Source organism: Pseudochaenichthys georgianus, chromosome 15 (assembly GCF_902827115.2).
Source record: "Pseudochaenichthys georgianus chromosome 15, fPseGeo1.2, whole genome shotgun sequence".
Lineage (NCBI taxonomy): Eukaryota > Metazoa > Chordata > Actinopteri > Perciformes > Channichthyidae > Pseudochaenichthys > Pseudochaenichthys georgianus.
Window position 1 is genome coordinate 31,995,672 of NC_047517.1, and position 26,916 is coordinate 32,022,587.

General features: G+C 42.5%; 1 protein-coding gene across 1 annotated transcript in view; it reads left to right on the plus strand.

The window, feature by feature from the left end:
- srbd1 (S1 RNA binding domain 1) overlaps nt 1–23,737 on the plus strand; it is a 51,296-nt gene extending 27,559 nt beyond the window's left edge. The window contains exons 15-21 of the mRNA XM_034100038.1: nt 3,898–3,989; nt 6,123–6,205; nt 14,545–14,651; nt 15,884–16,051; nt 16,733–16,873; nt 20,906–21,090; nt 22,717–23,737. Coding sequence (XP_033955929.1) covers nt 3,898–3,989; nt 6,123–6,205; nt 14,545–14,651; nt 15,884–16,051; nt 16,733–16,873; nt 20,906–21,090; nt 22,717–23,009 — 1,069 coding nt within the window. The 3' untranslated portion in view covers nt 23,010–23,737. The remainder of the gene's footprint in view (nt 1–3,897; nt 3,990–6,122; nt 6,206–14,544; nt 14,652–15,883; nt 16,052–16,732; nt 16,874–20,905; nt 21,091–22,716) is intronic.
- The last annotated feature ends 3,179 nt before the right edge of the window (nt 23,738–26,916 follow it).

A 26,916-nucleotide genomic window follows, 5' to 3' on the forward strand; every position in this document is an offset into this window, starting at 1 on the left:
AACACGACATAGATTTTGTAAACCCAGATCTGCAAGCAATACATTAGTTGCATCTCATTTTTGAATATCTGCAACTTTCAATCGGAGCGATGTATTTTGAGACGGATGATCTAATGGGAAAAAATGAATTATACCAAATATTTAGATGAACAACGTGGGTTGCTGTCAAACAAATCAAACTGGGATAATCCCAACTTCTACAAAGTCATTCCCATTTTATGGCAATGCTTTCAAATTATATTACAAGAAAAAGGTTTTAGCCCTATGAATCTTTTCAGGCCACTTATTCACATATTGTGTCTGTGTGCCTAACAAAATACAATTAATTTCCTCAAACCAAACATCCAAATTGTACTCTTTTTTGACCTACAGTGCTATCACCCTATCCCCTCCTCCAACTTTTTGTCCTGTGTATCAAATGAGTTGATGATATTATTGCCCCTCTTCTTTTCTGACTGATCTGATGAGCTGTTTTTAATTTAGATTAAGACCGTGTCAGCCAGAAGGCTGTAATGAGGTATCAAAGTGTGTATCCATCTCTTCCAATGTCAGGTTTCTTAAGGGACAGCAGGGGGCCAGTCATTGTGTGCGTGTGCGTGTGCGTGTGTGTGTGTGTGTGTGTGTGTGTGTGTGTGTGTGTGTGTGTGTGTGTGTGTGTGTGTGTGTGTGTGTGTGTGTGTGTGTGTGTGTGTGTGTGTGTGTGTGTGTGTGTGTGTGTGTGTGTGTGTGTGTGTGTGTGTGTGTGTGTGTGTGTGTGTGTGTGTGTGTGTGTGTGTGTGTGTGTGTGTGTCAGGCCCAAGGCTGTGTCTCAAAGAAGACCAGTAGGGGAACAGATAGGGGAGCCAGTTGGTGACTTTGCCCCAGGATGGGACAAGGCTAAAGGCAGGCCTGTGTGTGTGTGTGTGTGTGTGTGTGTGTGTGTGTGTGTGTGTGTGTGTGTGTGTGTGTGTGTGTGTGTGTGTGTGTGTGTGTGTGTGTGTGTGTGTGTGTGTGTGTGTGTGTGTGTGTGTGTGTGTGTGTGTGTGTGTGTGTGTGTGTGTGTGTGTGTGATGTGTGTGTGTACAATTGAAAAGAAAAGGAGTGCTAATAAATGATAACCCTACAGGGCCACCAAGTCATCGCTTTACACCGAGAGGCGATCTTTGACTTTGTGTCTCAGAGTGTGTGTATGTGTGTGTGTCCACGCTTCGACCATCCATCCACTTAGGCCAGAGAGCTGTGGAGCAGACAACCTTCTGTTGTCTGCCAGGTTGATGCCCTCACTTCAGCGACAGCCATGGACGCTACGGCGATGAGGGCTCAGAGCTGTATCCATGACAGTGTTGTTACCCAGCTGCCCCAGCGGCAGCCTTAATTAAGTTAGACATACTAAGCTGGTGGCCTCCCTTTCTTTCCCCTCCATATCCTCTTGTATTCTATTCTTCTGTGTTCATAATGATATAGTTTTACTTAAAAAAAGACTCTTGGTCTCCCTTTTTGTCTTTCTGTCCGTGTTCCTCAAACAAAACTGCCTTTCTTTCACTTGACCTTTATTCTTCTATTATCTCTGAATTAGGACAGAGAGGGAGGTTAGAGGTGTGTGTTCTGAAAGCCTTTATCTTAATATTCTGTATAAAGGGAGAGAGCTGCATAAGATTTGTGAAGAATTGATATATTTGAATAAGATTCTTCCTTTTATTTTCTGCGTCTTACTCGGCATATTTTAACGTGTGTGCCTTGGTGTCCGTGTGTATTTATCGATGTGCGTGAGGCAAGTCGGGTTAATGACCAGCTATGCTTTGACCTCCCTGAAGGTCATGTGCCAGTGCTCGTTAGCAGTGTCACCATGGCGATATGTCAGCTGTCAGCACGATGGATAAGGAGCTGACAAAAAGAACAGTGAGGCGGACGAAGGCATGAATAGAGAGGATGGAGGGGAGAGGGTAAAAGAGGGAGGGAGGACAAGTTGATATAGATGTGAGTCCCATCAGAAGGCCTCTGCCACTCCTCATTAACAAGATACTTCTAATTGGCAAGGTTGTTGTGGCAATGTCCAGGCCTCTGGGATAGTGTGTGTGTGTGTGTGTGTGTGTGTGTGTGTGTGTGTGTGTGTGTGTGTGTGTGTGTGTGTGTGTGTGTGTGTGTGTGTGTGTGTGTGTGTGTGTGTGTGTGTGTGTGTGTGTGTGTGTGTGTGTGTGTGTGTGTGTGTGTGTGTGTGTGTGTGTGTGTGTGTGTGTGTGTGTGTGTGTGTGTGGGCCTCATTCTGAGTTGTGGACATTGGAGAGGTGCTGACCCCTTCGCCATATCGGTCAGCCCTGAGGAATAAAAAGCCCCCCTTACTTCCTCCAATCATCTCCCCCCAGCCGAGAGAATAGAAGGTCTTAACAGCTTCACTTGTTTGTCGGGAGCATCTACACGGGTATCAGTGGCTTTGTTGTCCCACCATTCTGTCTGTGTGGTGATGGATGATAAGCGGCCTACTTTAAACTGAATACATTAACATGAGAAATGGTATAATGTGTTGCATTGTAAACCCAATGTCGATGTGCGATCCGTTCATATTCATTAGTAAGATCTACACGTTGAAAGCTGTCAATAATACAGAAATTGCAACATGATCTGCAGCTCAACTTTTAGCTGAATTTAAGGAATCTTTGTTGCTTTATTCATTTCAAGTATGACTAAGGGTGATTTGTTAGCTGCATTAAAATAGTTTGCAATAAGCCCTTATGTTACTATATCAAAATAACAAATACTATTTTCCTGATATGTTGAGTTATAGGCCTAGGTCTTATGCCTTTAATTTATGAAACATTATCTGTGAGCTGGAAATAACTGTTATTGTCTTGAGAAAATGATCTTGTTATCTTTGAAAAACTACATTTGTTATTTCAAGATAATGAAAATAACAATTAATATACCAAATTGAATTACACTTTGTATAACAGAAATAGTAATATGTTTAAACCACGGAGGTTTAGGGCTTCCATCGATGACTAGAGACTCAATTAGATCTGATATTCAAGCAATCCGCGCACAAGGGAGTCAATGTACACAAATCTGTTTGGCATGTTATCGGTCTATTTTCTTTTTTCAGGTCCACACAAAAAGCTATAGCAGTTTATTTAATCTTGAATAATTCCAGAGTTTTCGAATTGGTCACATTATTTGGTAACATTTTTCAATCTGACCATAGTGTTAGACTTCTGGTGAATATCAGTACACCCCGATAACCTCTAGATGGCAGTAGTGTCATACAGATTGCCAGCGCACTGCGGCAGTCTGCTGACTCAGTGCCCTGTTCTTTAACAAACACTTCATACTGTGATTAAAGTGTCGTTTCCATGTGAGGAAGTGGTCATTCTTAAAACAATATGCAAATATTTTTTGTTTTTGTGTGAGCTCAGTACTCTTAAGTGGGTCGGGCGATCTCACTCAGTTACAGGACTCACTTATTGACATATTCTGTCTGTATTAAGTATTCATAATGTGAGACTGTTCCAAGCTTGTGGATGCAGTCAGTATTTCGTATGGTTCTTCTTCACACCTTCTGTCAATTTGAAATGAAAAAGGTGCATTAGTAAGATTGTATTTGCTGGTAATGCTAAGGCAGGCTTGTTAGTGGTGATGCTGTATAAGCCATAATGTCAGTAATGATGGTCAAGCTCTGGTAAGTGAGGGACCAGTTTGAGGAGTTGTCAGCTGCATTGTGTAACGTGCAAGGCAAAGGTGATTTTCAGTAATTGCCTTTCCATTATCTCTTTCAAGCAGTAATAACTTTGTCCTCACTGTGTCCTTTTCGTTCACCCCCTAATTGGCTTCCTTTACACCTCTTTATTTTTCACCTTCACCCCACTGGCCAACGTGCCTCTTCTCCCTGTGTCTAAATATATATATTATTTTTCTTTCTCTCCCCAGTATAACCAGTGAGGCAGGAGCATCAATCTACAGTGTGAGTCCTGAGGCGGTGAAAGAGTTACCGGACATGGACCCCAACCTGAGGAGCGCAGGTATTTGTTTTAATCTGTTGGTGATTAAACATCTTCTGAACAAGTGTGATATTCTTGGCCCTGCTTTCAATGAGCCCTTGGAAAATGATTGCTCTCGGGGAAGACACTTTTGTGTTGGGCCGCAATTTAGATTCATTTTAATTATTGATTAAATTGCCACTTATGTTCTTGATTAATTATTGTGTTTCTCTTGTACTGCAGTAGGCATACCAAAAGTGTTGGTGCTTAATGTGAGCTGCCTTAAATACATTTGGAATCTCCCATCAGAAAGTTGTTATTTCCACCCTTTTCCAGCAACATTGTTTCATTATAATCACATTTCTGGCACTGCTTTAGGGTCTCTTTTGTCCTCTCTTTGCCTCTCTCATTGCCACCTCTCCTTACTCATTCCCTATGCTACATCATTGAAAACATAGCAGGATAAAACGAGGTTTGGGGAACAAATGTTTCCAGCAGACTTCCTCTATAAAAGCCATAAATCAACCACGGCTGGATTATCCCTCGCTAGTTTCCTGTGGTCAGCAGCACTGAGAGCCATATTTATACCCCTAATGAAAGCCATGAGACATCTCCAGCATTGGACTGTGGATGTGTGTGAAAAGAGTGTTTCTGAGCGGGGACACGGCTTCAGAGTCAGAGTGTTTGTGCCTGACTGGTTCTCCTTCGGAAGGTATGTGTGATTTCGCATTTGTCTGTATGAGTGGTCACACCATTTATATGGAATTATGTATTGCACATTTGTCCCATACCATCTGTTCCCGGTTGTTTTGGGACATCTAGTGGTGGTACGCAATATTTCAAAGAGGACTGTTTTTGTGTTCGGCTTATTTGTTTTCTCCCCTCCTCTGAAGTCTGAGACAGTGAGAGATGATTTGAGTGACTACAAAGTCAAGTAAATTGAGAATACAGATCACTTTTCTTGGACCACCGTCTCTCATTCACTGCCTGTTGCATCCATCTCTTAGAAAGGATGTTTAAAACACTTTTCTTTGCACGTCACTTTCTTCCAGTTCTCCTGAGAGCTGCGTCTGAACTGTGACTTTCTCTGTTGTTGCTTTCTCCATTCCTTCCCTTCTAGAATAGTATCTCATAACTTTCTAAGTGCTGCAGAGTTATGCTCAGTCAGAGTCAGAATAGATGGAAAGAGTATTGGAGAGTTTTGGTGGTGCACTGAGCAAGGCCAGGATTGAAACTCCATCCCTGTCTAAATATTATCTCAGGCAGCGGCCTCATACCGCAGCCAGAGGAGAGAGAGGAGAGGAGAGCCATTGATTCCAGACATACTCCCTCTTTTACATCCCATCCCTCTCTTTGTCCCTCCGTTCCTCTTCGAAGATCATTGCTGACCGCTTCAAACAAACACACAACGCACTCATAGAAAACACTGGCAAGCCGCTGCACAGGAAGGATGCAAACGGCTTCCTGTTTTTTATCCATCGCGCAGTGTTTTGGCTTTTGATTGATATAGCATTTAGCAGAATCTTTGATGGAACTACAAAGATGGCACTTCCTTTGTCTTACACTGGGACATGAATGTGAACAGTGATTCGGTTGTGTCCTTCCCTCCTCTCTCCCTCTCTCCCTCTCCCTCTCTCCCTCTCCCTGCATCCGTCTGTGTTGAGGCTGATCTCATGTATCATGGTGTGTGTGTGAGGAAGGTTGTTTGTAATTTTTCTCCTTGTTACTTGGCCCTGCCAGAATACTCATGGAAAAGACATTTGGCCTCACATGCAGCAGCACACTGAGGCCTTACAGACTCCATCGTTAAAAGTAACTTTAGTTTAGTTGATACACTGCGTGTGTCTATGTGTGTGCGACATTTGGCTCTGTGTGTTAGTGTGCAAGGTTCATAGCCCCAGCATCTATCAGGAAGCTTAATGACAGGTGCAAAGACTCCATTTGAAAGCCAGCTTTAATTATTATTATGGGGGGGAGGTGGAGGAATGACAATTAGGGTTGGCCCGCCCTCAGGCCAGCACTGTAATCGGCACACCATTTGCATTTTCAGTAATTATAAATAATATGGATTTGCATATTCAATAACTGTGATTCTGAAAGCATGTTCATGAAAAACACAAACCAATCTCATGAGACACAATCACATTAGTTTTTTCTGTTTGTGTGTGTTGACAGTGTCGATAGGAAGACGCGTCCAAGATCCAATGGCTGAGCTCGTGAAGATTGATCCGAAACACATCGGCATCGGAACATACCAGGTGAGTGTTGTACTTGTTTCTGCTGATATTTTCCCTGCTCCTGCGGGCTTCTTGTCCGGTCAGTGGAACATCTGCTGCGAGTTAGACTGAAGCAAAGGGCCGAGTAGACGTGTGTGTGTGTGTGTGTGTGCTGACGTTGGTGTAAAAGCACATTACTGTAAACCATGATCATACACACATGTGGTTTGTAATAGCACCGAATGCTATAGGGACTTACTGTAATCGCAGATAAACAACAAAGTGTGTCTTTTGATATTATATATATATTTTTCCTATGAAGCCTTATCTGTTTGGCCAGTATTGCCTCTGTCTGCTGACAGTGTGCCTATTTGCATTCATGCCGAGTTTAGGTGTGACTCTATTATGTTATTCAAAAACAAGGAAGCAATATTGTTGACTTGAGGCATGAAGGCATTGGAATGAGGGTTTGAGAGATGAGAGGTAAGCAGGGAAAAGATCAACTTGGCTGAGGCCTGTGTCAACACATGATGCCGAGGGTGACCGCTAATTCAATTAAAGGAGATCAGGCATGACGTGAGTTTGAACATTTGTTTTTTCTGGTGCGCCTGCTGTTCCTTGCCCTTATGTGCTCAAGTGTGTGTGCAGATGCAACAACAGTTACTTTATTTCAAGTGTGTTTGTAATTGCGTGAGACAGGGAAGACAAGCATTAGGTCATACTTTTTACACCAGCTATTAATGCGGTATTGTTCTCCAAATATGGAAAGTTGTGAGGGGCAAAATGTGAAGATGGACACAACTAAACGGATTGAGGAAGACGAAGGCAAGAATAAGGTACAATTGGCAGCCCATAGTGAGTACCGTACTTTTCGGACTATAAAGCGCACCTGCATATAAGCCGCAGCAGCTAAATTGTCCGTCTGTCTCTCTCTGTCTCTCTCGTTCTGTCTCTCGGTTCCACTTTTACTTTGGCGCGCTACCTGTCTCACTCTTTTCCGGCCTCCAGCTTTTCCTGCTGGAGCCCGCTTAAAGGTGGCGGGCGCGGACCGGTCATAGAGCCCATAGAGTTAAAGGTGGTTAATTTTACCTGTAAAATCCATAGATTTAGGAGGTTCCCTAGTGGCCGTTAGCTGTACAAAAAAAATGGGGAAAAAAGTCGCGGTTTATAGTCCGAAAAGTACGGTAGTTTATCTTTTAAGAAAAGGGCAGAAGGATCATTATGAGATCAGAGGAGAGAGTTTCTTGAATAGTCTTTTCACGGCTCCATAAAACTGTAGGGCTACGCACAAATATAAATGTCATGAATGATGAATCTGTTATTTTGTGTAAACTCATTTAGTTGCTTAATGATGATTAATGATTTTTTTGTTGAAGATTGGTTAATTGTTGCTAAATGATTTTTCTTGTATGAACAATTAATTACATTTAAATGTTAATTAAATAATTATTGACTCATTTAGTCGGCCCTATGGAAGTGTGCAGTCTTTCTGTTGAAACACGGGAACTCCTGTACATCAGGATTACTTTAATGATGCTTCTGTATTTATACTTTCCTCACTGTCAACATGTGGCTGATAAACTGTACCTATTTGTAGCATTGATTTCACTTTAATGGAAGAAGAATCCAAGAGAAGAAGAGAAAGAAAGAGGGTCAAAGGACGGCAGAGGGTGACAAAAGTCAAAAGAAAAGGAGTGATGGGGAAGGTGAGGGGGGAGGGGAAATGGATATTTGAAAGAGAAAGGAAGAGGTCATATTGTGCTTGTGCTGATGCATGCTTGGCTGAGTGTGTCGGGTCACGGGCCCGTGTCTCTCATCACGTCTTGACTCGGGCTCTCTGGGGCTCCCCGGGTTCTGCACCTCCCGCTCTCAGATCATGTGACTACGTCAACAAATGATAATATAACCGGGTAAATAAACTCTGGGTGCTGACAGATATGAGATGGGACATCACTTTGACCTGCGTGTCGGCTCGCTCAAACACACACGTACACACTATCCTTCCCATCCTTTTCCCCGACTTTAAGGGCTAAGTGTGTGCGCGCATGTGTGTAGATTCATATCAGTGTATTGTGGATGTATATGTGGGAGAATGAGTGTGAGAGAAAGTGCACTCATGCATATGTGAGGATTTCTTGCTAGTTCTTTTGTGCGATTCGTGGTATTTTGAGCTTTCTCAGAGTTTATTGTCATTAGACCCAGGAAGCATACGGGCAGATGTAACTCTAGACAGCTGGCACAGCATGTTCTCTCTCTCTCCCTCCCTCTGCTGACCCACTGACTGACAGCTCTGAGAGAAAGGAGGAAATGAGCTGAGGGCTAAAAAAGTGAGGCCCATTAAAATCAGATTGGATGTAACTATTGGTGTGGGAACATTGTTTTCACTACAGCACCTCTGGCTGGATACTGAGTTTGCCAGATACACGTCTGGTTGAATGCCAGTGTTGTTGTAGTATTTGCGGTTAGCTTCAGTACAGTTCATTGAAACTTCTTCTAATGTATTTGCGCTTCATTGTTCTACACTTTCACGGACAAGCATTTCAGGAGTCGTGTGTCCTTTCAGAAGTAAAAAAGACACTTAGTGGGCGTGGCCTTTGCACAGATCTCCATCTGTCAATCAGCTCGTTACTGTATGTTGCCATGGTCTGTTGACAGCTGGGTAATCCCCAGGGCTGTGAAACTAACTGCTACTGGAAAATACACACGCAGACACACACTGCTGAGTAAGAAAACATTGCCCGCAAGCCGGATATTAAAGAAACTGTCACTCTTCCCCCTTACCTTACCTCTTTCAACCGTTCTCTTTCTCTCACAGGTAGTTTTCCCACTCCTGCCCGATGTCCTCCCTTCCTCACTCGCTGTCATGATATTTTTCCTTCTCTTTCTCTTATGCGGTACAACATGTATAGTGGACATACACTGTACAGGAACATCAGATGTGGCACCAAGTCAGTCAATGTTTAAACCAGAGCAAACCACTTTCACCTAGAACTAGTGAACATGATGTAACTTCACTATTACATTAAGGTGTGCAGCAGTGCAAGTGTGTGTGTGTGCGCTTGAGTATGCTGTCTTTTATCACTCTCCCTCTTGAGTGGCAGTGCCTTCAGGGGAGGCAGGAGCAGACAGGGCTGCGAGACGGAAGAAGAGACAGAATATGGAGAGTTGACAGTGATTGAACGTTTCTGCCTCCGTGTTTCGAGGCATGGGAAAAAACTAAACTGGCTCCTAAAGATTTGATACTATATCTAATACTGTTTAAACTATGGTCTGTAAAAGCATGCATCGATTTGTTTGGTTGTGAGATGAGTCAAGCTTGTTTTTTAAAGATATGATAGACATTAATTGTAAGCAGGAAAAATGAAGTCATGATGTGGTTTTGTGTGATTAAAGATAATGAGCTGAAAGTAGCTGACCCCGGCTTCAACTATTGGGAACGTGAATTTTCTCCCCCCACGATGTCTTTAAACATCTCTTGTTTCTATTTTCTCATGCTTTGTTTTGCAGTCCCTCAGGTAATGTGTGATTGTTTTGCAGGAAGTTGAGAAATAGCCATTAGGCATTCATGAAAGGTGTTGGGAAAACATAAAACCATCTCCTTGCTGTCATATCACTTTCAGCGGCTGATTTACGACCTGTATTTAGCTCTGCACATATTCACACATGCACACACAGACAAGCCTACGCTGGGAATAGTATGCCGTTTGTTACAGAGGGAGTTCCTAGAGGCCTTTATAGAAGCTGTCAGTCAAGAAGCGCATGACCTTCAGATGACCTCTGGCACCTTGTTAGTTTACGCATAGTCAATTGATTATGGAAGAGTGATAGATGTGAAGTAGCAGTTTTTAAATAATTGTCATATACACACACATTTGGTGAAAGTACCAAACACTGGAGTCTATTTGTAACTTCTGGAAGTCCAACAAATGTAGGATGTTTCCAAAAACGAGCACACGATTGAAGCTTGTATTCTTTCCTCTTTCATTAAAGCTGCTACATCTACGGCAAATATATGAAGCTACTTGAGGACAATTCCCTCTGGGGACTTGCTTCTTTTACCATTATCACAGGATATCGAGAACAAACAAAACATACCATTTAAACGCTGGACTAATATACAACATATGCAACTTAAACAAAGAAAGGACATTCTTCAAAAAAGCACCCTGTTTACAATTAACTTATAGCGTATATGAATGTAGTACAGGGGGTCCGCGGGGTCTTAAAAAGTATTACAAGTAGATAAATCAATTTAGTGACAATGAAGGCTATTAAAAAGTATTAAACGGCATTTCCCAAGGTATTACATTTTGTTTTGCTTGTTTCCAATAAGTATATTAATTGTCCAAAGAGGTTGTGTTCTACAGTGTGCCTGAATGTAATCATTGCGTAGGTGCGTAGTGTGATTCTGTGGAGTTTATTTATGGCGTCCCGTTGGATTGGACGTCATCTGAACAGGACATCGCACGCTCACTGCTCGATAGCGCGAAGGTCCGTTTACGCCGGTTGTTAAACAACATCGTTATGGGGAAATGCAAGTTTGCGTCCAAATGGTTGGAAGACAAGGAAGAAGGACAATCAATACTGTATATAGTCAATGTGAGGTAAAGTTTGTCGCCAAGGTAACCGGTTAAAACTCAAAGTGGCGATGAGGTCTTAAAATGTATGGAAAGGGTCTTTAAAAAGGTCTTACATTTGACTTCAGGACTCCTGCATATACCCTGTAGTAACAAAATCATTTAATTATAAATGGGTGGTTTAAACGATGCTTAAACAAGTATATTTCTCTGTTATTCATTATGCTTTACATTTTAAATCAAACTAAACATCCCGACAGCTGGAAGAGTTCTGACATCGTAACACCTTAACTCTAGGAACTTTAGGTGCTATTATTCCCTGGTTTTTCTGGCTCTATATATTTATTACTTTTATGCTTTTATTATGTGCATGTATCAGATTATGTATCAGCGAAAAGGACATCAATGTTTTCAGTTTCTCAGTGAAATAACTTAAGCCACTTTAGTTTGTCTGCCTTTCTCTCCTGCTGTGTACTTTTCACCACTCTCGTCAATCCCTCTGTGATTGACGTGTGGTTACTCAGCAGCATTTAAGTACGCGAGGTGCAGACAGAAGCACTTCATCCTTGTGTGTTGGTTGGCTGGTTTCTCTTGGTTTTCATCCAAAGCACCTTCACTCAATATGTAGGGATCCGGTCCATTGGCTCTGGATCATTTTGAGGTTTTGGTGTCTGGGCATATTTGATATACACAGCTTAATTAGAAACTACAGCAGAGTGTTTGCATTGTTCATTTGAAAAATAAAGGATGAGAATCATTGGCTATCTAAGTGAGATCAGACCTGCCAGCGTATGCAGTGTTTCTCTCCCTTTGGCAAAACATATTTTATGTGTTTTTCAGGATTAGATTAAGTTTAAATTGAAGATTCTTAAATGAATACTTAATTAAGTTACAGTTTCAATACTGTTTCTCTTGTGATGCATATGCACCTCGGTGTGAGCGGTCACATTACTTTAGTTTTCTCTATACATTGAGTTTTTAGCTCGACAATTCTTCTCTCTGTGTCGGTGTGTGTGTGTTCATGTTTGTTAGATGTGTATTTCTAGCAGGATGTGTTAGCCGGAGCGCTGAAGGCTGCTCTGGACGGCAATATAGTTTTTCCCACCCCTCATTGAGCACAGCTATGTGATGCTCACTGTTAGCAGTCACAATACCGTACTTTTCGGACTATACAGCGCACCTGCATATAAGCCGCAGCAGCTAAATTGTCCGTCTGTCTTGCTCTCGTTCTGTCTCTCGGTTCCACTTTGACTTTGGCGCGCTACCTGTCTCACTCTTTTCCGGCCTCCAGCTTTTCCTGCTGGAGCCCGCCGCTTAAAGGTGGCGGGCGCGGACCGGTCATAGAGCCCATAGTGTTAAAGGTGGTTAATTTTACCTGTAAAATCCATAGATTTAGGAGGTTCCCTAGTGGCCGTTAGCTGTACAAAAAAAATGGGGAAAAAAGTCGCGGCTTATAGTCCGAAAAGTACGGTACTTTAGATTCTCTAGTGCGGCTCCCACCTCTATAAGGTTTCAATGAGAATATGAGATCACATTCACCTGGGTTTTATTGCAGGTTAAAACTCACACTGCCTTCCACACCTCTACTTCTCTCGTGTGAAAACGTTCTTCTCAGGTGTTACATTACAGGTGGTTTCCTCCTCCTCTGACTATCTCTGTCTCCCTCTTCTTTCTGTATCATCTCTCTGGAAATCATAACACTTTCACTGGGGAACTCGTATTGTTCAGAAAGCTATTTTTATTTTCTCATAAATGCCTTTCATTAGCATTTTCACAAAGAATCAGACTGCCGTTCACACGAGGAGTCACCAGGGGTGCTGTGCTCTCTCCAGTACTCTTCTCTCGATGACTTTGTCTTAACCCTTCTGCCCAATCACATGTTGACCACCCTGCTCATTGCAGACTAGGCTTAAACCAATGTTTTATAGTAGGAGTACATTAATTCATTAAACCTTCAAAGTAAGTTCCTGTCAACAAGACCAATTAAAGTGTTAATGTTTAATCTTGAACCACACAGTCACGCATTGACGACTAATCCTCTGGGTTCTTCCTTTGGAAAGGCGTAACTTTGAGCTTGTCTATTGCCCAGTGTTGATGCAATGCCGTCACCCAAAATAAATGATATCATTATTAAAGGCACGAATAGTTGGGAGTTTGCATACTCGTGAGATTACTTGAGTCAGGTAAGTCATTTGAATTGATCTTTACTTAACTAGGTTTGTCTTGACAAATACACAGCCAAACTAATATCCTTTCACATAATAATACACACATTCCAGTTTTTAAATGATACAGTATGAAGCTCATAATAAAGAATTGTATTTATAGTTTTGATGACTGAAGTGAAAACTTGTTTAAAGTAGTGACTTTCTTATGAATAGATAAACCAAATGATGGATTCCCATGTGGTCTTAAGTTTCACCCCAACATATATAATTATATATCTTTGTGCTCTGTGTCGCTCTCCTCTTCCGTCCGGCTGTCCTGTTCTCGCTGACAGACGAGTGTGTGTCTGCTGTTGGCGTTGTTGTTATCTGTTTACAAGATGGTGTTTGTTCAGAGCTTGATCGTGTTACAGGACAACCCATGCTAACTCGCACACACACACACACACACACACACACACACACACACACACACACACACACACACACACACACACACACACACACACACACACACACACACACACACACACACACACACACACACACACACACACACACACACACACACACACACACACACACACACACAGTAGTCCAGTTTAGACTGTCAGCTAATCCTCCAGCAGTTGCTGCCGAGGCATCAGTCTCCGGCCGATCGCTTTCTGGCCTTGTCTCTCAGCGCAGGGCTTCTGTTTGTCCTGGGACGACTGTTGGGCCTCATAGAGTTTCTTCAATCTTATTTTGTGCTTCTTATTAAGTTTATTTGTCCACTTCACTCCACTATCCTTTTGCTTTCTTAGTTTGAATGGTTGGCCCTGCTCCTTATTAGGAAAAAGATTCCAGCCCTTTTGGAAAACACGTCCTGATTAAAGGTTGATTGGATGAGAAGTGTGAAGAGTTCATTTGGAGGAACTTTATCGACAGCAAATTACACTAACGAGAACACTGTGTTAGCAGGAGGGGGAGATTTCTGACAAGCCAACCTAAACATTCCCTCTCTCCCCCCCTCTGCACTCTCTCGTCTCTCTGTGTCCCACTTGCTCTACTCCTTGTCAATCAAACCTCTTTCTCTCTCTCATTTGTCAGTATCTTATTGCTAACACTTTTCCCCGCTGTTTTTCTCTTTAAGGATGACATTTTAATAATCCCCCTGGGGAAGCTATGCCCTCACAGAACCAAATAGTAAAACATTTAATGTAATATGGAATACATTTACAGAATGGGGATTATTTCAAGAGAACATGATTTTGTAAGTGCATTACAAATGATGTTATAATCACACTGAGATTTATAGATGAAAATAAAACAGAAAAGTACAGTGAAACAGAAAAGTACAGTGAAACAGCAAAAGGCAATAGCATTGGCTTCAAAATAAAACGGAACACTCATTCTATTTTTTCTGGGATCCCAACCTTATTACAAATCAAGTTAAATTAACATCAAGATTTGCTAAAGAGCACGCTCATATGTCTTGTATCTGTGCAAAGTGATTGGTGTTTTCTCTATTCATTGAGCTTGTAGCCTGACATTTCTTCTCTCTCTCTCTCTCTCTCTCTCTCTCTCTCTCTCTCTCTCTCTCTCTCTCTATGTGTGTGTGTGTGTGTTTTTTATGTGTTTGTTTAATGTGTGTTTCTAGCATGATGTGTCAGCCGGAGCTCTGAAGGCGGCTCTGGACGGCGTGGTGCAGGAGTGTGTGAGCTTCGTCGGGGTGGACATCAACATCTGCTCCGAGACGCTGATGAGGTAGACGACACATGAAGACACATTTGTACTTGTGAAGGGCCTAGATATTCAAACACACGCACATACAAATTGTGAAACAGAGATGAAGTAGGGCTTAGACCTCTGACATACTTTCCCTTAGCAGTCACAACATGGCAAAGCATCATTCACACTTATGCACAGGCGCATTCTTAATGCTTACACACACAGAAACACACACATATAGAGATGGCCTGCCAGGTCTCTGTTTAGACTAATGCTTCACACCCTGGCCTCACTTATTGGGCCTGGAATCGACAGAGGGGATTAGGGAAAGCAGACACACACTATACACACACATCACTCTCACACTAAGAAATATAGATGTATGTATAGTCCTAAATATATTTTGTAGTACACTGTGCAGTGCACTCAGTAACGTATTTACTACAACATGTATAACAGCACATGATTTTAAATCGAGGAAGCACACAAAGTAGATCCAAACACTTGATGGTAGATACACAAAGTATAAAATGAGCTGGCATTGGCAGCGGGGCAGGCATCAGGTCATCTGTTTACCCGTCTGCTCTGTAAGTGAGCTTTTTCCATTCCTGCCAGAAGTTATGCTACACACATTAAACACACACAGACGTGTTGATGACTGAGGTATTATGTGGAGTGTTGACATTGCCGTGTGTTTCAGGGCAAGTGAGTCACTGTGGGCATTAACAGAGCTGACCTAGTTGAGTTTCAAATCACCTCTCTTCATTGCCCGGCCAAAACTGGACAAATATACTCACTCAATATTAGCTCGTGTGTGTCCTGTGAGTGTTTCCCCCGCTTGTGTTAGTGCCACGTCACAGTCGGCACAATCAGCCCTGTTTGTTTATAGGCGTATTATAGAAACCAGGGGCCAAATAGATAAATGATACCTATGAAAAAAAAACATGAATACACCACTTCCTAAACATTAACTTCTATTAATGAGAAATAAATGTTCGGTGGGGAAATCTGCGCCAATTTCTGACTCCTATAATCTTTTTTACATGACAAATTAGTGGTAACGGTGCTAGAAATAGCCACAGCGGTTACATTTATTATTTTGAATCTTTATCCTTCCCCTAGTTTAATTTTTTACTGTACTGCTTCACACATTATCATCCAGTTTTGAACCAATATAAACACATAGACCTCCAAAAACTTCCAGTAATATAATAAACAGATGATGTGTTGTGACATTTCCCTTTTTCATGTGTTGTTCTATCTGCTAGGCACGTGGCAGGCCTAAATGTAGGGCGGGCGAAGAGTATTGCAGAATGGAGAGAGCAGAATGGTCCCTTCAACAACAGGGAACAACTCAAACTGGTGAAAGGCATGGGGCCCAAAACCTACCAGCAGTGTGCCGGCTTCATCAGAATCAACCCGCAAACCCTACACAGGTACACACTTGTGCTACACACTAGGGATGCATACCGGTATTACCGAAATACCGGTTACTGGTGGCTACGGTATACCGTACCAAAATCAGAAACGGTTTCGATACTTTAAAAAAAAAAAAAAGTGAACTATATCGTAAAGCGCTTCATGGGAGTAATTGTGGGATGATACATTTTCAAAGTATCACGATATGTATCGGTTGAGTATCGGTATCGTTCAGTGGTATCGGTATCGTAAAAAAGTCAACGATATGCATCCCTACTACACACTCAAAAGTATTAATGGTGGAATGTATACAACATGCAAAACCATGTCGAGCAGAGATAGGTGACAGGAGTCGTTCCTCTATGGTGGCGTACGGAGCAGCAGTTCTTTTCAGAAATACTTTTCATTATAACGTCATTTTAACTGAAATAGTACTGGATAACATTTAGAAAGTGAATGTGGATTTCTTTAGTGAGTGATGCAAACTCAATGAATCTTAATAACCTCAGATGTATTGGAGTTGAATCAGGAATCTCACAGGCAGACGAAATACATGTAAACTGCCTACAGCTAATAGATGCCAATAGAGATGATTGATAACATGTTTTTTATGTAATTTGATGATTTGAAGCCTTTGATGGAAGATGTTTTTTGTTATGATGGCTTTCTCCCTCATAAATTCTCGCTTGTCCAAACAGTGCCAAATCCTCGCCTCACCCTGTACCTGAGAAACCAGCAGCTAAGAAAAGCAAAGGAAAGACTTGCGTCAACATACCGACCTCATTTAACCCCCTGGACCAGACCTGCATTCACCCCGAGTCCTACCACGTGGCAGAGAGGTACAGTACACACAAACATACAAAAACACACACACACACACACACACACACACACACACACACACACACACACACACACACACACACACACACACACACACACACACACACACACACACACACACACACTCACACACTTGTACAGCAGCTTACCCCACTGGCCGAAGCATGTTCGAGCTTAGATGGAGTCGATTTTGACACCGTCTCATATGGGGCTGGTTACAGCGGTGGAGGACTCTGATTTGATTTACACAGACATGGGATACAAGAGCGGAGGCGTTGACTTGTACGCGCGTATGTCAGTGTGACTGTTTCTGTGTCTGTCCTGGTGTGAGAAATTATTGTTAGCACCGCTGATGCTGATATCAAAAGCACATTGAACATCTGCCTAAGACGTGTGTGTGTGTGTGTGTGTGTGTGTGTGTGTGTGTGTGTGTGTGTGTGTGTGTGTGTGTGTGTGTGTGTGTGTGTGTGTGTGTGTGTGTGTGTGTGTGTGTGTGTGTGTGTGTGTGTGTGTGTGTGTGTGTGTGTGTGTGTGTGTGTGTGTGTGTGTGTGTGTGTGTGTGGGTGGGTGGGTGGGTGGGTGGGTGGGTGGGTGGTTGTGGCAGGCAGCTGTAGTCACTCAACTGTGTTTAGTCTACACAAGTTCTGACACTAGTGGCTCTAAGCATCGCTCCCCTCATGTTGATGTGCCTTTAATGGCCTCTGTGTGTGTGCAGAGTTGTGTCGGTGCGCACGTGTGAAGATAGATTGCTGCTGCTTGTATGAAACAGTTGTTGCTTATCTCTCCTACTTCAACTAAGTAACCATATATGTATTTGGGTTGATGTGGTTCTGTGTTCAGTATAGACAGTAGATCAAAGAGCTGTTAGGGGTGAGAGGTTTCAAAGACAAAATACCTTCCCCTTTATTTACTTCTTCCTTTTCTATTTGTCACCTTGTTCTTTGAACACACCCTTTCCTTTAGTTCAAATCCACGTAGCTTATGTTTCTTTAAAGGTTCACTGGCCAATGGATATTTACATTTGACCTTCTATTTAATATATAACAATTATTTTTAGGTTGTAAAATGTTGCTGATTTTCAATTATTTTTGTGCCCTTCTTTAATTTGGAGGAATGCTGTGTGTGTGTTTGTGTATGTGTTTCAATGCGTGAGGGCGCGTGTGTGTGTGAGATTGACTTTATGGTGTATAAGGAATATCATGTTCATCACATTACTGAAACTGGATCCTCCATTACTGCTCACAGCCCACACATCACCCACTTTTTGTAACCATATACAACTTAAACATATTCTCTCTCACACACACACACACACACACACACACACACACACACACACACACACACACACACACACACACACACACACACACACACACACACATGCACAGACTCTTCGTTTATTCAGACATAGTAACACATATTGCTATGTAACATTTCTCTAAAGAGTGTTAATGTTCAGCTGCAGAGGATCAGCTCGTTCCGAATATCATCTGAATATAAGTGAAGCATATTATTGTGGGGCAGTTGGTTCCATTTCATGAAACGTATTGTATTACTCCGATTTGAGATAGAGGGGGTCCACTATATGATGAATACTTATCTGATATTTAACAGTCGGGCCCAATATTTCTATAATACAAGACAGAGTGGGGTTCTTGCTGTGTGCCTGGATAAAATCTATAGAAGAGCCCACCCAACCACACACACACACACACACACACACACACACACACACACACACACACACACACACACACACACACACACACACACACACACACACACACACACACACACACACAGTGTCGGTAGTAATTATATAGCGTGAACCCAACAGTGGTGGAGGCCTCTGGACTTCTGGTACCTCTTAAATACTAACATGCACCCTTGGAAAAATGAGACGGACACACACACACACACACACACACACACACACACACACACACACACACACACACACACACACACACACACGCACGCACGCACGCACCACGCACGCACGCACGCACGCACGCACGCACGCACGCACACACATACATACACACACACATTTGAAGGTGCACTCTCAAACACACTTACACACACCTGAAACCCACCACCCACCAAGCCGATGTAAGATCCGGAGCCAGAATACAGGCTGCTCTTAGTCTAACACTGCTTAGTCTAACCCTTTCATTCCATCATGACTCTTTTGCTGTCACTCATTAAGGGATGCTCCTATATTTTAGACTGAACTCTGTAGCCCATTGAACCTGTGTGTTGATAAGTTTAAAAGTCTGTAGTTTGATTGTTTGAGGTTCTACTATCAGTAATCATCCATTGAGAAAAGCCTGTCGTGTATTTAAACAGAGAAACGGTCAGTATTTTTAACGTGAGTCCTACTGTAGTTGTGTAAACAGCTTTCCAAATATCTAGTAAGAAGATAGTTTTCTCTATGGAGGAAAAAAAGTCAACCTCATATTCCTTAAAGATTTTTTGTAGATAAACTATGAAAAAGAAAAAAAAAAGACAAGAACTATTGTCTGTTAGAGAGAGGAAGAGTGATGATAGGCTGGATTTAAACCATGGAGGTGATGTGGTATTCATCTCGGACTGCTAGGCCACCAAGACACAAGTATTTATTTTCCTGTAAAGAGATATACGCATGGAAAGTTAAGAAGCTTAGGGAGACGCATGAGACCAGATCCTAGTGTTAGACAGTTTGGTCCTAAGGTGCCGTTTCCTCACCACTAAGCCATTTCTGGCACATACTCTGCTACTATTTTGTACCAATGTGGATTTCTGGTGTTGAGGGATTGATTCTGCGTGTCTCCCTTCTTTGGACGCTAGACGTTGGGCCTCTCCACTCACAGCTGTCCCTTACATAGTTTGTACACAAGCTGTGTCCCGTTACATCCGCACTGTCCCTGCTACTGCCAAACAAGCATTTCTGAACAACATTGTGTATGAATCAACTTGTGTGTGTCTGTGGGTTGTAATATGTGTGTGTCCACCTGTTCTGTCCATCATGGGGGGGGGACAGCTGCGGAGTCTGTTAGGCGTCAGGCTGCCAGTGAGCGACATCCATCACGGATGCTACCCAGCTGGTTCCACACATGCACAGAGGCAAATGCATTCACATCTATCAGCAGTCATAGAAAGTGCCTACTGTAAATAATATATACAGTACACACAACTCTCACACAGACACACACATCATGCATTTTTCCATAATCCCTATTTTCATACTCTGGCTCTCATACAAGTTTATTACTAAGTCAGTTTAATATAAATGATGGCTAATTGGTTTGGATTTAAACTTAAGGCTCAGTGCGTTTTAAATGGTGCAACCTGACTGACTGTCTAGACATTTTGGAGGTGGGATATACTGCTCAAAAAATGTGATAGAGGGACTTTTTTCCAGGCGGTGTACAGATGGACTAACAGTCGTACCTTAGCAAAGTGGAGGCAGTTTCATGAGACAAGGTGACAGGGCGTTTACAGCCCACTGTGGATTTCCCTGATTTAATAGGGGGTAAAATAAATGTGTATTTGTGTGTGCTTTGAGAACAGAAAGCTCCGTCTCAGCAGCTCATGGCTGTGTGTGTAATTACTCCAACACCCCTCCCTCCCTCCCTCTTATTCCCCCTCAGCGCCCTCTCACTTTACCTGCATCAGCTTAGCTTGTTACTTACCCTACTTCCTACGTCTTGGCTTTTCTCATCTTTTGTTTCTCTTTTTTTTGACAGTTGTACTTTTCTTCTCTCAACCATTCTTCCCAGCCTGTCGTCACTTTCCCCCCTACTCACATCCCTTCCTCTTTCCCGCTCTGTTACTCCATCCCTCACAAGCTCAGGTCTCTGCTTCAGTTTGAGAGGGAGGTGGTGCATAAACCCAACTAGCACCACTCGCTTAAGAAAATTCAATTATGAACACTGTCTCTTGCTGGCCACTTCATGAACCTGTGTGTTTTGTGGTTTGAACAGTTTAAGTTTCACTCTCTGCACCATCTTTTAACATGATTTATTGACTTTACTTCTATCCAGGTTTCTGTCCCTCGTGGGTGGGAGTGCAGACCAGATCGGGAGTGCAGGCATGCGACAGTGTGTGGAGAGCAAGGTACGGACCAGCAGTGTGGAGGAACTGGCCAAGACCGTGGACAGCACACCTGAGACCCTCAAACTCATCATCGATGGCCTCGCGCAGCCCCCCGGGTTCGACATAAGACAAAGTAAGACTGCTGCCATTCAGCGTCACACTAAAATCAGACTACATAACAAAGTAAATATGCAAACATATCTAAGAAAAATAAATGCAGCATATTCATCCGTAAATTACCCACATTTACACAGATTAAAAAATGGTCTTAGATTTCAGATTGTGGGAGAAATAGAACAAAGTTTACATGAGTTTATGTTCAGTACATGCTACAATTATCGATTTATGGCTAACCAAATCGAGCAAAACCACAGCTAAACCCTTTTCTTCTCAGTATTCAAGTCAAACATTTGGTATAATGAAAAAACCCATCAGTAAATGTATATAACTGCAACACAGTGGTCACACTAGCGTCTCTCATTGTTCCTTCATAATATCCTTTATTGGTCCCTACTGACTGGTAGAAAGGTATTTCTTTGCTAGTTCCAACTCACTGACTTTTCTTGTGCCATTATTATAATAGGCATGTCTTGGTATTGTAACCGGATAGAGTCTGGCTTCCTCTCTGTAGCCCAACAGCACTAGTATGCTTCTGGCAGGGTGTGATGGGTCCAGCAGACTGCTGTAAGACACACACAAACACGCACACACACATATATTCAAGAAAAGTCTGTTTTTCTCATACTCTTGAGTTCAGGCACGCATAAACATGACACTACAACCATAGACAATAATTTAGATTTTCAGCCCAATTTATATTTCCCGAGAATAATTTGACTTTCTTTGTTCTTTTGGGACAAATAATGAGTCCCTGTGAACTTTATGGTTCAATGATATAGTTGACTAAAATGCTCAGTTTGCCTTTTCACTTACTTTATAAATAAGCAAAGGGCTACTTTGTCTGAGGTTATAAAATATTTAACTACGGCTGCCTTTCAAAATTACAAAACAATAAGTTGCTTCCGCGCCTTTTTATGTACAGAGAAAAACATCCAGCTTGGGTACCCAGTTAGTGCTGGCTAACTCTTTCTAAAATGAAGGAACGCAGCTTCAAGGTTCATTCTCAGGTTGGCCCTATTCGGTTGCAGCGCACTTCGCTTGGCCTCCGAGCCGGTGCTCAGCTGAGTAAACAGATGGGCCGAGGCTACCGCATGAAATCAGTGCTGTAGGGAGGATAATTGGACCGGACTATTTCCTGGGGCGCAAGCCTTCCTTGTTTGTGTTAATGCCACAGAAAGGAAATAGATCTCTCATGAACAGGCCAAGTGGAAAGTGATGTAGATTGAAGTGCTGAAAAATGTGGAAGTATGCAGACACAAGTATTGGGTTGCTGCTCGAAATCAAATATCTGTTTGTCATTTCTGCCCCGCCCCCCTCACGTTCCTGCCCCGCCCCCTCACTTTCCTGCCCCTCCCCCTCATGTTCCTGCCCCGCCCCCTCACGTTCCTGCCCCGCCCCCTCACTTTCCTGTCCCGCCCCCCTCACTTTCCTGCCCCGCCCCCTCACTTACCTGCCCCGCCCCCTCACTTTCCTTCCCCGCCCCCTCACTTTCCTGCATCCCTTTTCCCGCAACCCCTCCCTAGCATTAGTGCTATCTGCCAGCTTTACCTGATTTTGTCATAGATCCATCTTCTTCACTTGCATTTAGCCCTCACACTTTTTTGACGATGTCTTTTTGATCTCTTTTTGCCATCCCCAGGTTTTGGGAAGGCGGTCTTTAAGCGGGGCATTGTATCGATGAGTGATCTGCGGGTGGGTGCAGTGCTGACGGGCCAGGTGGACAACGCCACTCTGTTCGGGGCTTTTGTAGATATCGGGGTTGGCCGCTCGGGTCTTATCCACAAAAGCAAAATCACACTGGACAAACTGCCTGCCAGTGAGCGCCGCCGCAGCCTGGCTCTTGGACCTGGGCAGCGGGTGGAGGTCCGGGTCCTCAATGTGGACCCTCAGAGGGGACGGATCGGGCTGGACCTGATCAGGGTCCTGCAATAGATTCACTTATTTCCCATATTTCATGCCTGTCATAAAAGTTACACACAAAGCTGCTGAAAAGGCAATGACTTCATGATATTTACATGTTCTTATAAGCAGGTTCAAACTATTTAAGTGTATTTATATGAATGGCTCTTTCCTTTGCACCCATTCCTCTAATTTGCCAGGGCCTGCAATTTCAAAATGCAATTTCAGCATTTTTCCTGCAAATATATTCAATTAAAATATACGGTTGTCCATTTGAACTCAGAACATCAACGACAAATCGAGCAAAAATAAAACTTCCTCACAGTTATGCTAAAGGTGGGAAGACTTCATTTCCCCTGAAGAAGTTTTTCTCAGGTAGATTTAGTTTTCTGCCTGTTTATAATCCCTGTGTATCTTTTGATTGAACGCCAAACCTAAGTGCGTAATTCAGGGCAAGATAATGTTATCTTTATATTAGATAGTTAACTTCCCATCTAGCATTCTGCACAAACTACTTTCTCCTAGAGAAGATTTTGAGAAGCTGAGACAGTTTATTGCTTATTAGCAGAAGATAGCTTCATAATAATAATTTAAAATGACTCTTTCTGTATTCCCACCCTTGTTCTGCTTTGAAGAGCTCCGAACAGTTTGACAATACACGTGTTTGTTTCTTCTTTTGAAGAAGATTTAGTTGCTGTGTTTACTGTGTTCGGATATCAATCTGTGACTTATCGTTTCAATTAAAAAATATTTTCTGTATACCTCTTGATTTATATTTTCTGAAAATGATGAATTCTGCAAAGTATGTACTCAGAAGTGTTTTCTCATCCCATTGGAGAGGAGACTGGATGGAAATTAGCTCAAAGCTAAAATTCACCATATTGTCTTAAGTGTTCATTAATGTGCATTGTCCCTATTCAAATAAACGATTACATGAAAATGAGAGGCATGGGTGAGAATGGAAAAAAGGGAGGATAGCAGGGAGAAAACAAAGGTGGGGTGGAGTGATGGAAAGAAGAGTAGTTTAAAAACAAGTGTTTCTTCTAGACAACAGAAACATTTGAAAACAAAATAAGCAGGCTTGGAGGGGGATGGGCAAAGGGGGGTTAGGAGGAGGAGGTGTGTGTGTGGGGGGGGTTTTATCTCCCAGACTGCTGTAAAGCCTGAAGGCATTTCAGGCATGGTCCCAGACACAATTATCCCAGGACACAAACACACTAATCAGCTGCTTCAAAATTAATCCCAGACTCCCCATCCACATTATCTAATTTGTTTGTTTTTATGAAACTGGAATAAATAAAATAAATGCATAAAATATGGTTCAGAGAAAGCCTGAGGTCCCCTGTGCTAAACCTTATACTGGATTCAGAATACCTAATCACCGTTAGTGCTTCACTATCTCCCCTTTGGGGAACGAATGGAATATATTGTAGACACACAAACACAAAGAGATGTTCGATCAAGGTTAATCACAAGTGGCAGTTTGCTCAGTGATGATCTGAGAAGACTACACACACACACAGTCAGATCATTGTCTTGCTTTGTGCATTTCTTTTTCAAAAGGGTTTCTATTTTCTAATCAAAGTGGCTCATTTAGTTTGACTTTAACTCCTTTTGTCATTTTGTTTTGTGTTTCTTTTCATGCAGTACACCGTAGCTCGGCCCAAGTTTGAATGTTTCCGATGTGTTTGTCTTGGGGAACACGTGTATTTGTGCAAGTAGACACAGCTTCCCTCAGCATCATTCCTGCTTTTCCTGCCTTTAATTGTCCTCCCTCTGCTAAACGTGAGCACACAGATGGGACAGGCAATCTGGCAACCTGCTGCCCTCAGAGTTTTTGTCAAACACTGACCAGTAATGAGGCTGTGATAAGAAGAAGAGACACTGCGGGAGTAGTTGTGTGCTTCTCTGTTATCCTCTGCTGCCCTGGACACAGCTGTTTGGTATGCACTGAGCTCAGGTGTGCCTGACGTTCTGGTGAACATTGATTGTGAGCTTAAAGTCGTTGGTCATTAAAAGTTAACAGAAGAAAAATCCCAAATGGTCATGCAGGGTTCTCTTTACTCATCTGTTGATCCAGATCCACACAGGCGAATACACATCTTAACTTCTCTCTCACAGTAGAAGAGAGACTAGTTCTCACAGCTGGTAAATGCATCCTGCTAAGAGAACATTGAGTAGAAAATACAGTCCGTCTATCTCTGATTTCTCAGACCACCTGTCAAAGAACATGAAGAAGTCTAAAGCAATACTAACAGTCCTTTAAAGCAACAGCAATGGGAACAATGTAGATGCAATCAGTGTGGGCAGTTATTGATACTGCCTAATGAAACAATATTATAGCATAGTATTTAAAAATGCTACAAAACATTTGACCATTCAACAGTGCATACAAAACGTCTTGTACATTCATGAGAAATAGCGTCATTACTTTAAATATTGAATGCACTGTCTCTTCTCTACCGACTAGAGCGATGATTCCACAGCTGCATTAGCAATAATCAAAACAATAAATCAAATTGCTAAATTGAATCCTGCTTTTTAATAGTAAAGTGCTGGAATATGACTGTGTACCTCTAGTTCTTGTCGTTGTGCTGTGAACACTTTTCTTCTTGTTGTTCCTTGATTGCTCCAGTGTCATTGCAATGATTGTGCTGGTTTCTCCTTCCAACAGAGAATGCCCGCAGGTTAGCGGTGCAACCACTGACATCAATACAGTCTCTCTTTGGCTGCACATTGAGAGATCCCTGTGGTCTGCACACATTTGTACTGACAGTATAACAAAAGGTTTTACTCACGACAGCTGATGACGTACTCAAATTGGTATTTGATACTGAAAAGTGATATTTGTTGCGGCCCTAGTTTATTTACTTGCTTCTGTATTCTGTAAATGAAATACAGAAATGCTTGCGCATATTAGTCAAGAAAAAAAATCACCACTCGAGAAAGGAGTTTTTTATGTGACGGAGCTAACATCAGTCACTTTTAAAAACATTCTCTCATACTCCAGTTTTCCAGTGTCGGGTTAATGAATGTTCGAGATAACAGCGTGAGAAGGATTTCGACATTTGGTGAGTGAAGTAAAGGCAGAATGGTGGAGGAGAGATGGATGAATGGAGGTAGGAGAGAGAGGGATGGAAGGAGACAGGAAATGAAAGGCTTTCTCCGGTTTCACTCCCCGTGACCTCATCAGTGCGATCATGGGTTTTATGAGCTTTCCCTCTCGACGCCCACACACCACCTCACACGTGCCAGGACACACACACACACACACACACACACACACACACACACACACACACACACACACACACACACACACACACACCCACACCCACACCCACACACACACACACACACACACACACACACACACACACACACACACTGCAAACACCGTACATGTGTTTTTGTCTCTCTGTCTTTTCCGTACCTCACACGCTCTCTGTCAACCTTTCACATACTTCATCACACACCGTGGCTTTCAAAGAAGCCGACACTACTTAGAGCCATTGAAACACAAATACTGACAGAGAGAAGAAAAGGTGTCTTCATTAGTGATAACAGTAAAGTAGGAGCCTCTGTGTGATGAAAATAAACATTTTAAGCAAGCAAATTTGATCAATAATGTATGAAACCTGTCACATTTACATATTCTGTTATATTTACATATCCCATACATGCACAACAGTCAACAGACATTGTAACACAACAGGTTTTCTTGATGTTAGATTAGATGTTAGTTAGGTGAAAGATGGATAGCAGTGTCTGACGAGTAGCAGTTAGCACATTTTCCTCGTTGGAGGACGTACTGTATGTCCTTTCCTTAAAAGCTTTTCCAATGCACGTGTGTTTCCCCTCCTTTTCTCTCGTCGTTCTTTCCTCCAGGTCTCAATAAAGCTACTTGTAGGTACCTCACACATTCACATTCTCAAGCAGC